Genomic DNA, 13,335 nt, shown 5'->3' with positions numbered 1-13,335 from the left:
AAAAAAGTGGAAAGTCAAAAGATAAAGATAGGGCGCCTGGGTGGCTCAGTTGGTTAAGCAACTGCCTTCGGCTCAGGTCATGATCCTGGAGTCCCAGGATCGAGTCCCACATTGGGCTCCCTGCTCAGTGGGGAGTCTGCTTCTCCCTCTGCCCCTCCCCCCCTCATGCTCTCTCTCTCTCATTCTCTCTCTCAAATAAATAAAATCTTTAAAAAAAAAACTAAAACCTTTAAAAAAAAGATAAAGATAGATCATGGAAACAGAAAGCTGAAATGGCCACATTAATATCTGACAAAATAGATTTCTGTATGAATAATCCTAAAAACAAAGAGGGATACTTTGTTATGATGAAAGGGTCAATTATAAGTATGCATGCCTAATAACAGTTTCCGACTACATACAAGAAGTTAAAAGGGAACTAAAGGAAGAAGTCGGCAAATTCACAATCGTGGTTGAGGCTTTGAAACTAAACACCAAAAATTTTAAATTTTTTACTTAATTCAAATCTCACAGTTCTATTTTGATCAATTATTTTCATATTTTGTTATGTGTATAACAACATTCTGCTCTTAAGCAAAACCAATGCAATACAGCCCCATTTTCTGTTTTCCTTCCTACCCAGATCTTCAGAAAAGGAATTTCTAATTCCTTGCCTCCAATTCGTTATGTTTTTGCCATAATTACTTCCTATCTCTTTCTTTATTAAAAAAAAATTATACACACACACACAGATAGTGCTGCCCCCTGCACCTCGCCTCTGTTTCCCCCATCCTGCTGTAGAAGAAAACCATGCTCCATGGCCCATAAATAGTATATACTATTAATCTTGTGTTTGGGAATCTTGTAAAAAAATGGATACAGCGTATGATACATTAAAAAATAACCTTAAACTAAACTGCTGTTTAGTGTTCCCTTGGATGAATAAACCAGTCTTTAGCCTTTCCTGTCTTGGGGACACTTTGTTTCCATTTCCTTGTTGTTACATACAGCACTGCAGTTGAGTATTCCCTAAAGCATGGCTTCGGCTCTGCTTAGATATTGCCATATGGCTCTCCGGAGAGCTTACACCACTTGACTTTCCCTCAGGACTGTGAGTGTTCTCCAGTCTCGTCCTCACCGAAACTTGATCCCAGATTTTTCCATTTTTTCTAATTATTATATTTAACATTGCATTCCCCTAAAAACAACTGAGAATAAACATCTTTTCATGTGTTTGTTGGCCTTTTGAATTTCCTCTTCTGAAATTGCCTTTTCACCTGCTTTTTAAGTTGGGTTGATTGTCTTTCTCTGATAAAATTATAGTTTCCTTATGTATTTTGATACCTTTGTTTACTGCAAGCATTCTAAGGACCTTCTCTAGGCTCTTACTTGTCCTTTGACTTCACTTACGGTAATTTTTGGCATACTTGTGGCTTTTAGATTATAAAATAAATGTATGTTTTCTTTTATAGTTTGTGCTTTCTGGTCCTTATTTAAAAATCCTTCTCATCCCAGTGTCAAAAAGATGTGCCTTCTGTATTTTGTGCAGAAAGATTTAAAGTTCAGTGAATTATTTATTTCCTTAATCCGTTGGGAGTTTACATATGGTGTAAATCCATTGAGAGTTTACATATGGAAGGGGGGGTGTACTGCCTTCATCCTCATGTAGAGCTCCCTCTGACTTACCATTTCCACTGTGCACCATGTGCCCTTGTCCTCCAAAGCCTCTTTCTATGCGCTTGTTCTTTAGGTTGCTTCGAGTAGCTCTACGTAAAGACCACACTATTTTAATTCCTCAAACTTTATCATATCCTGAAAGCTGATAAGCCTTACTATGTTTCTTTAAAATTACTTTGGCCATTCTGGATCCTTTATTTTTTAAAAAATCTTTTTATTGTATATATAACACACCCAGGTGTTCTTGAACTATAAATGTCATGAAACCAAACAAGTCACTATAAAGTGAACACACCCATAAAATGCCATGCAGGGCAGAGTACTGCCAGCCTCTGAGCGCCCCTCCCTCCCAGGACTGCCCTCCCAGGACAGACGGGTTGTCACCCTCATGCTTCGCTCCATGGTTTTCTCACTTGAGATAGATACATAGTTACATAGATAGATCGTTCAGATTGATCCACTTACAAAAGTGAAATCATATAATGTATGCATTTTTTGTCTCGCTTCTTTCTCCCAACATTATGTTTTTAAAACTTCAACTTTAAATATTCCAAATGCATTTTAGAGTTGGCATTTAAGTTCTAACAAAAAAAAAAGCTATTAAGATTTTATTTTGAATTATATTGAATTTGTATTTTAATTTGATGAAAATTTGTATATTAACAGTTTTGCATCTTCCCATTCATGGATGTGATGCCTTTATTACTAGGATCGTTTGTTTTTTGAATGTGCCTTTTTTTTATAGTTTTAAAATTTTTCTTTTAACAGTTTGCTGTTCTGTAGATAGTTAATTGTTTTTCCTTTCTAGGCAGTCTATTTTATCTCTGGTAACTTTTAAGGACTCCTTTGTTTCACGACAATGGCTCTAGATATAAATTTCATTTTGTTATCCCTTTTGGGACTCTTGCATTTTCAGTCTGGGATTTATGTTCTTTATGAATTCTGGAAAACTCTTAACTATTATCTTTTGAAACAGAGACCCGCTCTCTCCGTACTCCCTCCTTTGTCTCCTTCGGGAAGCTCTGTGAGCCCTACACTCTATGAGACCTTCTCTATCTGGGTGGAATCTCGGGGGCAGAGCCCCAGGCCTCCCCTCTGAGCCGGCTCTGCCCACTTCAGGAGCCTCTTTGATTCCCGCCCTGCAGAGCCTTTACCGTCTCCCTGTGGAGGAGAGAGGGTGGGTATGGGCTCCGCTGGGTGTGAGCAGGAATTGGGGTTGCTTCCTATGGAGGTGACTAGTGCCCTGCCTCACTCCTGCCTTCCGCAGGCCCTGGCGCCTCTAATCCCTGAGCCTGTCTGGGTCCTCGGGGACCTTGCCAGCACTTGGATTTATCTTTCTTCCCCTGCGCCAAGTGATTTCTAACTACTCAGCGTGTTTTCCATTTTGTGGTTCAGGATTACAGACGCTTTCTCGTTTCACTGAATGTGGAATTTGTTTCTGTTTTCATTTTCTTTGTTCTTCAGTACCGTTTTTGAGAGAAGTGGCATAGAAATTATTTGAAACCGAAACTCCTGTGCATTTACTCTTCCCTCTGCTCCAGTCTGTCTTTCACTCCTACCACTGCACCGAAACTGTTCTTGTAAGGTCATGAAAGGCCTCCATGCTGCCAGATCCGGGGGTCATTTTCCTCCCTGGCCTGGTTGAACATGGAGCTGCATGCTTCACAGTGGCTGTTCCCAGCCTGAGACGCCATTCCCTGGGCTTCACTGGCGCTAAGCCCTTTCCTCCTGTCCCCTGGCAGCGCTGCCAGATGACTTCACCAGCCTCTCCCACTCCGTCCACGCACAGGGTATTGCTGGCTTGAATCTTCGCCGGCCTCTCCCACTCCGTCCACGCACAGGCAGGGTATTGCTGGCTTGAATCTTTGCCAGCCTCTCCCACTCCGTCCACGCACAGGCAGGGTATTGCTGGCTTGAATCTTCGCCGGCCTCTCCCACTCCGTCCACGCACAGGGTATTGCTGGCTTGAATCTTAAGTTCTCTTCTGCCTTCTGTTGTTTGTGCCGTGCCCTTGCTGTTACCTAGTACCATTGCTCTAACCGCCGTCGGTGCCCCTGATCCCCAGATCCTGACCTCTGCTGAGTTTTCCCTGGAGTTCCAGGTCTGTATATCTGACTGCCCACTAGATATCCCACTAAGATCTCTACTAGATGCTCCCGGGCCCACTGCTGCATCGCATTTGCTATTTGCACTGCCTGAGATGTTCTTCCTCCAGGTCTTCAAATCACTGGCGCCCCATTATCCTGAAGAGCTTTGCTCAAATGTCACTTCCTCCAAAGCTTCCCTGAACTCCTGACCTACAGACGGTCCCTGCTCCAGGCCACTTTATTTTGTTTCCTTCACAGAATTTATCTGGAATTGTTTGATGTGTTTGCTCACTCACTCCGTATTCTCCATACTGACCACCGTTACCTCTACAAGAGCAGGGCCTTGTTGATCTTGTCTTCTCCTGTCCTCTAAGTGCCTGGAACAGTGTTCAGGGTATATTGGATGCTCAACAAATTCTTGCCTAATTAATTGATTTAAATTTTAGTAAAACATTTACAGTGTACTTTTCTCCTATTAGCACATTGTCAAATATTTTCTAATTTGGTACGAATAACTTATCCTAAGAATCAAATTCACAAAATTAAAGATTTTTGGGGGCGCCTGGGTGTCTCAGTCATTAAGCAGCTGCCTTCGGCTCAGGTCCTGATCCCAGGGTCCTGGGATCGAGTCCCACTTCGGGCTCCCTGCTCGGCAGGAAGCCTGCTTGTCCCTCTCCCACTCCCCCTGCTTGTGTTCCTGCTCTCGCTGTCTCTGTCTCTGTCAAATAAATAAATAAAATCTTTTTTAAAAAAATTAAAGATTTTTTTTCAAAGGAATAGCCATACTCATTTTAACCTAGAAAACCAGTCTTTAGATGTCTATTACCTTAAAGATGAAAAATAGGCTTGCTTGTAAATAGAATTGTGAATTACCATTGGCAAGGATTTTAAAACTAGAAAAATCAGTACTTGAAAAATGTATTAGGACACTTTGTAAATTGTAGACTGTCTTTATTTTCTGATAAATTTATTATATGGCTGGATCGCATCATTGGCCATTAAAGTTGTTTTCTGCCAGTATCTCTCTCTGATGGCCATCTGCCAATAAGAATAACCACAGAGTTAGGTCAGCGTGAAAGTGTTTTTATAAAATCAAATCTTGTATGGCTGTTTTTGTTAAAGAAAATATTGTTTTTTAAATATTTTGCCAGTTCTTTGAGTGTGAAGTGGTTAGAACTTCGCTGTCTCTCCTAACTTTATAAAAAACAAATTTGTTTCCTGAGTAAATTTTTGTTGACTTGTACTGCCTATGACTGTGCAGCTGGGCAGGAGTTTTAGTTATCATGCAGCACTGTTAAAATGAAAGAAAATGCCATCTGAAGTATTTTGTGGTTATTGATTTCTGTGTTAATATGTTCTTGAACACGGTTACAGGGAAACAATCCCATTGGACTTTCCTCTTTCAGGCATCAGGCATCTGCTACAACAGCCAAGTGTTCCGACTCCACCAGGTGCTCTGCATTCCCAAGTGGGTGGCAAAGTTCTTTTCTTGGACACTTGAGCCCATCTTCTCATCTGCAGAACCTGCCACCGAAGCCAGGATTGGGATGGGGGCCACAGTAGACATCCAGAGACAGCAGAGGATGGAGCTGCTTGACCGGCAGCTGATGCTCTCTCAGTTTGCACAAGTGAGACAACAGAGACCGCAGGTAAGCAGCAGAATCGTAACTGGAAATGCAGAAGTACTCAGTGGCCTCAGCACACTTCGCCTCTCTGGCTGTCTGTGTGGCCGAGAGTACGTTTTACTCCTGTGCATTGCAGTGTGGATAATGTGACGTCTCCACATAGGATAGGGGCCTCTGATAGTGGCTTTTCTTAGGTTTTGGGTTGTTTTTTTTTTTACATAAAAAAAGAAAACTTGCTGCTGAAAGACTGGTCAAATTGGACATTCTTGTTCCGCTTCCATTAGATGAACATTGTTTCTTAGAGAAACACCAACCTAGTTAACAAGACGTGGTATTTATCTGTCCTTATAATCTTGTAAAAGCCACAGTGTCTTCCTGTTAAAATGCTTATTATCATGTGCTCTGGAGCAAAGATCAGATGTAAAACTCAACTTTCCTTGGTTGAAATGGAGAGAATATGAAGATAAAAAAGTTACAGTGGAATAACCAATGAATCAAAGGCTGTGTTTTCTTAGCCTTGTCATCAATATCAGGAAATATTGCACATTTATCTAAAAAAACTGCTGTATTCAAACACTCTAATAGCACACTTGTCTCTCAAGGGTTACTGTATGTCAACCCAAACCTCCTACCTGATCTTGCTCTGGCACTCTGTGATCCAGCACCCTGGGCTCTTCATTTCTTATGTCCGTCTTCTTTACCCTTCTTTGCTTCGAGGTACTGTTCTCTCGTGCCGTCTCCCTATCTCCTGCCTTCACCGGGTGTGAGAATTAGGTCTGCAGGCCTCATGGTGGTCTGGAAAAGTGAAATCAAGTGTGACATCCCAGGTGTCCCCTTGAAGATATGGGTCCCAGAGTTTATATCTGGGGTGGAAGAAGGGGTCCCTTATTAATGGGCTGAGTCTACAGGTGAAAAGGAGAAACACAGGTTGTTCCCTGTAGATGTATTTGAACTTGAGATGACTCTGGAATATACAACAAAGATACCTGTGATATGGTTAAATGTGGAGGACAGACTTCTCTCTTTGGGAGGTCAGAGCTGGAGGTGTAGATCATGGAGTCAACTTTGTAGGGTTGACTAGGTGCTAAGTGAGTTCTTTAAGAGAATTACATCCAAGATGAACGTACGTGTGTAGCAAGAGGAGGGCCTGGATCCTTCAAGGAAAGAGAAGGAAGAATGAAAAGTGTGAGAACTCAGAATGACCAGTGTCAAAAAATGGAAGTCATGGTGAATATAAATATTTTCCAGGTAGAATGGGCAGAGCTGTGAGGGAAAGAAATAGGGTGTGATTCTGAGGCTTCTGGCTTAGATAATGGGATAGATTGATGCTAGCACCATTTCACCAATATCAAAAGAGCAGATCTGGGGGAAATATATTGACTGAGGTACCTTCAGAATACCTGGGACTCCCCATTAGATAGCTATGGATCTCATGCTCATGAGCAAGCCAGAGAAGTTGTACTGGTCAGCTTGGCATCCCCAGGGACATTTTCATGCATGAAGTTTCTCAGGGAACACTGTCGGGATCAGCATCTTTGGGGGGGAGTGGTGGTGAAGGACACGGGGAGGCTTGAACAACCGTTATGAAGACAGTCTAAGCCAGCCTGACAGAGAGCTGTGGAGCTGAGGAGAGCCCTTCCAGATTGCACCAAATTTGGCCAAGGAGCTGAAACTTGAAACCTCTACCAGCCAGTCACTGGTTGCAGATTACAGGTCTTGGGGTCCCGACTGGCTGTCCTTGGATGCACACCATCCACAGAGGCGGTGTCCCTGGAGAACTGTCAGCTGCCAACAATCCCCCTCAGCAGGAAGATGGAGCACTTCAGTCCTGGGGAGGTCCGAGATCTGGGCAGCAGAGCAAAGCATCCACGCCTTGTGCTGTTGGCATCTTCTTGGTTCACATAAGTTCTTGGAGCAGCTTCTCCAAGACTCGGTGACTCTCTTTCCCCAGGAGAAACCTTCAAGAGGAGAGTTAGGACACACTTCATCCCCTTCTGCTGAAGCTGGTCTCCAGGCCACACTGGTCATCATCTCCCTCCTCTACTTCCCATTCCACTGTTGGCTGGGGGAAGACATACTTGGTGAAGTGACACAGAGCCTCATCCCTGTGAGGTCTGAGTCCCCAGTCACCATGCTCTCTCAGGCTGTGTCTGCTGCCCTTGTGCATTTAGCATAAAAACCGGGCCATGGGAGGGCCGGGAGACGCCCTCGTACCGCACGTGTTTCTCCCTCCTTTCTGTCCCCTAGCTGCACCTTTTCCTGAGGATTACAGTTGCTTGATCCTGCCATGATAACGATTTCTTTCCTGGTCTGCTGCTCTTTTGGCACAAGAGCCCAAAATGACTAGGCAACAGCTATAATTTAAAATGTAATGGTCTTCTTATCTTGTCCCCAGTGGAAGTGTTACCCTCCTGGGAGGTGAGCTCTCTAAACCCATGGAATCTAGTTTCAGGGACAGGAAGCCCAGATTCCCAAGAGGGTCACTGGGTGAGAGGGTAATCAGAGCCACTTCCCCTCCTACCTCTAATTTCCAAGACCCATGTCTTCTTCCTGCTGGGGACACCACTCCCAGAAAATGGTTGTTGATTTAGGGTTTGTACTGTAGCTGGAACCCACAGTGCCATCCTTTGGAGGGCATCCACTCCAAACTGGCATTTCTCCTGCTCCTGCATCTGGCTGTCTCATTGATCTGGCGAGCGGGCAGCTCCCGGGTCGTGTGATATGTGAGAGGGTCGGTGCATCCCGTGCGCACTTTGTTATAAGTGACCTCGTGATCTGATGCAGTGTTAGCTGGAACCCTGGTCAGTAGACCAAACTTCTGTAAACCCACAGATGGTGATGCTGTTTAAAAGCAGGAGACCTAGAACCAGAATATGTGTCAATTCCAGTGAAGATGAATTGCTGCCACAACAGAGTATCAGACTAGGTGGACTGAACAACAGAAAATTCTTTTCTTACTGTTCTGAGGCTAGAAGTCCAAGATCAACGTGCTGGCAGGGTTGGTTTTTGGAGAGGACTCTCCCTGGCTTTCAGATGACAACCTTCTCACTCTGTCCTCAACATGGCCTTTTCCCAGAGTGTGCATGCTCTTGGTGTCTCTTCTTATAAGGACACTGGTCCTGTTGGATTAGGGTCCCACCCTTATGATCTTGTTTAACCTTAATTACCTCCTGAAAGGCCCTGTCTCCAAATCTAGTCACAGTGGGGGTTAGGAACTTCAACCTGTGAATTTGGGGGTGGGCAGCGTTCAGTTCATAACACTGTCCCTTCCAGAGTGAAAAGGGCCCAGTATAGTCTGTCTTGCACTGACTGTTGCTTCTCCTTGAGGGGTGGTGGTGTATGAGGGCTCAGCATTGGTCTGTGTTGCTGTCACTAGCTAGTCCAGAGAGTGGGGCCCATGCAGAGCCTCCATCCCTGCCATCATGTGGGTGGCTGGTGATAGAGGCTGGATGATGTCAGTTGGCTGAGTCATTCTGTCTCTCTCTTCTGCCATAGATGTTTCTGGTAGATAAGCATTCCAATATAATGTTCAAGTCTTGTTTCAGTGTATTCCTTTATATTTCTTTTGCCTTGTGCTGTCATGGTTCATCTCCCCACCCGGCAGCCGCTTAGTGCTCTTTGTCACCACCCACCTGTGGTCCTCACTTGGCTCTGGGGTCAGAGTCGGTCAGTCGTTACTTGAGACTTTCTGAGCAAGACTGCTGGGTACTCTGTGTGGGCACCAGAGAAGTGAAAAACATGTCCTTTCCCCTAATGATTCTGCTATCAGCTTCAGGGAGCTTGGGCAGATATACCTGAATTAGATAACATCCGGGAACAACAAAACATTGGCCTGAGCACCCAGAGCATAAGAGCGCCATCAGTGTGGTCTGATACTGTGTGGTTTCAGGGCCTAGGAGGACAGACAGGATTGCGTGGGCTGAGATGAGGCAGCTTATCCCCAAGCAGAGGACCAGCAGGAGTGGTGCAGGCGTGGAGGTGATAAAGAGGCCCTGGAAAGGAAGACCTTGAGGAACCCCCTGGCCCCAGCTGAATCAGGGCCGGGTACGAGTGAGAGCCGGGAAATCACGCTGCACCTGTAATAGAGGGAGGGGTGTTTAAACCTGACAACAGGGGCGCCTGGGTGGCTCAGTCATTAAGCGTCCGCCTTTGGCTCAGGTCATGATCCCTGGGTCCTGGGATCAAGCCCCGCGTCGGGCTCCCTGCTCCGCAGGAAGCCTGCTTCTCCCTCTCCCACTCCCCTGCTTGTGTCCCCTCTCTCGCTGTCTCTCTGTCAAGTAAATAAATAAAATGTTAAAAAAAAATAAACCTGACAACAGATTTGGGTTTTGACATAGGAGGCTGTGAAATGTGGTTTAGCTGGTAGTAAAGGCAGGACACTGTTCTAGAAAAATCTGTCTTATTGCAGTGTGTACTGTGGAAAGGAGGAAGGAGAGAGAAGGTAGGAAGAGACAGAAGACGATCTTTAAATCTAGCTGTGTGCGTGCCATGGCCAGAATCAGGGCATTGTCCTTATTGAGCACCTCTCTGCTCGCTCGCTGTTGTTTCTCAAGGCTCTGTCATGCCAGCAGTTGACCCCCAGTCCCTCCCGTTCACCCCGCCGTCAGCTCCAGCAGCCAGATCTGGGTTACAGACCGGACTCCCTCTCTCCTGGGCTCCAGACCCAAACATCCTCCGCCTGCTGGACATCTCCACCTGCACACTCCACGGGCACGTGAAGTCTTCCATTTCTTTGCTAAATTGGCTTCTCCTCCTCCCTCCCTCCCCAAATGAAAAGCACCATCACCTGCCCAAAGACCCAAGCCAGAACGTCTTGGCTTCACCTGCAGGTAGAAAGCTGTCATCCCCCGTTTCCATCGCTCTGCCTTAGCTCGTCATCACTTAGCTCGCACTTGGAGTCTTGCTACAACTTCCTCTCCCCTCCTGGAGCCACGAGTCATCCCCCAGAGTGATCTCTTTGACGGCACAAATCTGACTGTTTCACTCCACCAAACTCCTTCAGAAGCCCTTCGTGGCTTTCAAGGTAGTTAACACTCATTACCCAGAACCCTTCCTGCGTTTTAGCCACGTGTCCTCACCTGACCCCATGCGCAGCCTTTGGCTAACCCCGCTCAGCTAGTTGGAGTGTATCAGAGCCCTGGTGTTCCTCACCCCTTGCCCTCGCTTCTGCCCTGTGCTCTGCCTAAAACAAACTTCCTCACCCCCAGCACACACACACACAGGGTTTGCTTACCTAACTCCTGTTCACTCTTCAGTGTTCCTTTCAAATATCACCTCCTCTGGGAAGCCTGTTGCAGCTTCCCGGTCGGCTCTGAACCCCTCTCTATTCTTACAGCCCCTGGGGTCTCTTTCATGGCACTCACCATGATCAGGCGTCTTACTCCGATTTACTTCCCTATCTCTACCAGTAGTGTGTCTTGGGGTCGGTGGAGACTTTTTTCTTTGTATCCCCAGTATGTGAGTAATGCTTGGCACATGATAGGAACTCACATGTTCGGGGAATTAATGATTAAATGTGTACAATAAATATTTACAGAGTTAAGGTACTGAGGCCAGCTGAATACAGGTGAATAGTCAGGCGTGGGAAGTGTACAAATAACCTCTCTGAGAGGACAAGTGTGAAGCAGACCATTGAAGACCCCTGAGACTCATGTTTCCAGAGCACAAAGAGGAGGAAGGGAGTGGTTCCAGGGAGGTAAGGAGAAACCCACAAAGTTCAGCCGCCAGGGAGAACAGAATGTCTGAGGGAGAATGGGGGAGTGGGTGTTCGGATTCAGGTACCACTCCCCCAAATTAAAAGCCAAGCTGAGGCAGTAAGGAGGAAAGGACCACTAGACTCAGCAAGAATCGGTTCACTTCTGAAAGGCATGTCCGTGGGAGTGCCACGTGGATTGGAGGTGGAGGAGGGGCACGCACCCCTTCTGTTTTGGGCAGCCGGCCTCATTCCAGGACCCGGCTGCGTTCTTTGGAGTTAACCGTGATGCTATACTACTGCAGACATTTTTAGGACGCTCCACAGCATTGACAAATTCCATGGCTCTAAAGGATGGTGAGCAGTGGGAGGACTCTGTAGACGTTGCTGCCTCTAGAGCTTGAGACCAGAGCACCGACAGGGTCAGTGTGTAGTGTCCTTCAGTTCATCGGGCACAGCGACGTGATCTTTTCTGGACACTGCCATGGTACTTAACTGCTGAAAAGCCTCGGGACGATTGTCTCGAGGACTAGTAGTGACGATCCCTGAGTTTACCGCACGGTAGGGCCCCAGTCCTTCCTTCTGGTTCTCCTGGCCCTCCACCCTGTGGTCCTCTCACTCCTCTGAGCATTCATGGGGGCAGGGTGTTAGTTACTCCGTGGCTCCACTCCTCTCCCCCCGACAGAGTCGCTGGCTGCATGGCTGAGCACAGCTCAGAGTCATTTGGGTACTTGCAGCTGCGGATCATTTTTCCACTCGGGGCCATTGCATAACTTTTCACGGGTTTGTGCTTTATTCATTCATCGAGGAGTATGTGAGCTCTTGAAGGCCAGAGCTGTGTGTTTTGCTCAGTTTTGTCTCTCTTGGTCCTACTGAAGTGTGTAGCCCTGGGGGAATAAAGGACACTGATCTGGCCCTCAAGAGGTTTGCAGCCCACTAGGGGAGGAAAGACGAGTCAGTAGCAGGCGCTGGGTCCCTGCTGGATTTCGTGTGCAGCAGAACCAGAGTCCCAATCCCCCTCCATGGCTGAGGGGAACCTTGAAGACGCCACATTCAGGTAGGTGTTTCAGGCCCAGGGAACCTTGGGAGACAAAGCAGAGGGGCTCGAAACAGCTATGGGAGCGACAAGTAATTGCCTTAGCACAGGTTTCCCGAAGGAAGAGGCTGGGGAGAGCGCAGAGGCCCGGACAGGGCGGGTCTTCGGCCACGTGAAGAGTTGTTTTTCCTTTTGTTCTGCAAGAAGTCATGAGTCAGTGAAGCCTTACAAGGAAGAGAGCAGGTTAGGTTTGTTTTTAAGAAGGATTATTTTGGCCATAATCTGCGTGGTGAGTGGAAAAGGAGACTCGGGAGGAAGAAGACCAGTGGGGAGGTGATGAGGACTCCGTGGTTTCAGGACGTTCATGGCGGCGAGGCAGAGCTCCCTCTCGGAATGATAGCAAATGTCCACGGTCAGGTTTTGCAGAGTGTCTGCGTGTTCACACCTCCAGGGCAGCCACTGAAATCCCCCACAGTCAGGAACGTTTGAATGGGGTTGCCGCATGCGTCTCCACAGCTTCTCTGCTCCTAGGGGCCTCTCTGCCAGTCATGATGGAAGAAACCCAGGTGCTCGCAATAGAAAAGCAGCAGAATGTAAATGAGGGAGCAAGGAATTTGCAGTTAAGGGATCAACCCTCGGTTGACAGGGAGATCTGTACACAATCTACCTCATAGTGTTGTCATGAGGATAAAAGAATTTATACAGAATTACTTTATATGCCAGAAGGATCTATCAAATATTAGTTATGATCTCATTGGACATCTGTTTTCCGGCTCTCAGGATGTTTGAGAGAGAGTTCTGATTTAGGAGCTAACCTGGTAGTTACTACTCTTAAAAACTTGTAACCTTTAGAACAAGGGTCAGTAGGCTATGGCCCATGGGCCAAACCCAAAGCTAAGACTGGTTTTTGCATTTTCAGTGGCTCTGTAAGTACCTGCAGAGGATCTTCAGTTTTGCCTCTTGGTCTTCAAAGCCTGAAACATTCACTACCTGACCTTTGATAAAAAAGAACTTTGCCAGCTTGCTGCTCTAGAAGATTATGTAGCCAGCAGCTTTCAAAGTGAAGTTTTACCAAGAAATCTTAATTCTCTCTGGGTTCTGATCATCTGTTAGTTGTGTGTCCTGCCATTTTCTCTTGTTAATGCCACAACAAAAACTTAGTGATTGAACTTTCCAGAAGGTACTTCTGTAAAAATCTCCATTTCCCTTGGAAGCAGAGTTAAGGTGAAGCCCACTGTG

The 13,335-nt window shown here is 46.3% G+C and overlaps 1 protein-coding gene across 4 annotated transcripts in view; it reads left to right on the top strand.

Moving 5' to 3' along the window:
* UBAC2 (UBA domain containing 2) overlaps positions 1-13,335 on the top strand; it is a 168,413-nt gene that overhangs the window by 121,504 nt on the left and 33,574 nt on the right. For all 4 annotated transcript variants that reach the window (XM_025874646.2, XM_073894374.1, XM_025874647.2 and 1 more), the window contains exon 7: positions 5,150-5,392. In XM_025874646.2, coding sequence (XP_025730431.1) covers positions 5,150-5,392 — 243 coding nt within the window. The remainder of the gene's footprint in view (positions 1-5,149; positions 5,393-13,335) is intronic.

This window comes from Callorhinus ursinus, unplaced genomic scaffold, assembly GCF_003265705.2.
Source record: "Callorhinus ursinus isolate GAN/ISIS: 27379988/994484 unplaced genomic scaffold, GSC_fseal_2.0 scaffold7, whole genome shotgun sequence".
Taxonomy (NCBI): domain Eukaryota; kingdom Metazoa; phylum Chordata; class Mammalia; order Carnivora; family Otariidae; genus Callorhinus; species Callorhinus ursinus.
Note: the sequence above shows the minus strand (reverse complement) of the source record. Positions and strands in the feature narration are given on the sequence as shown.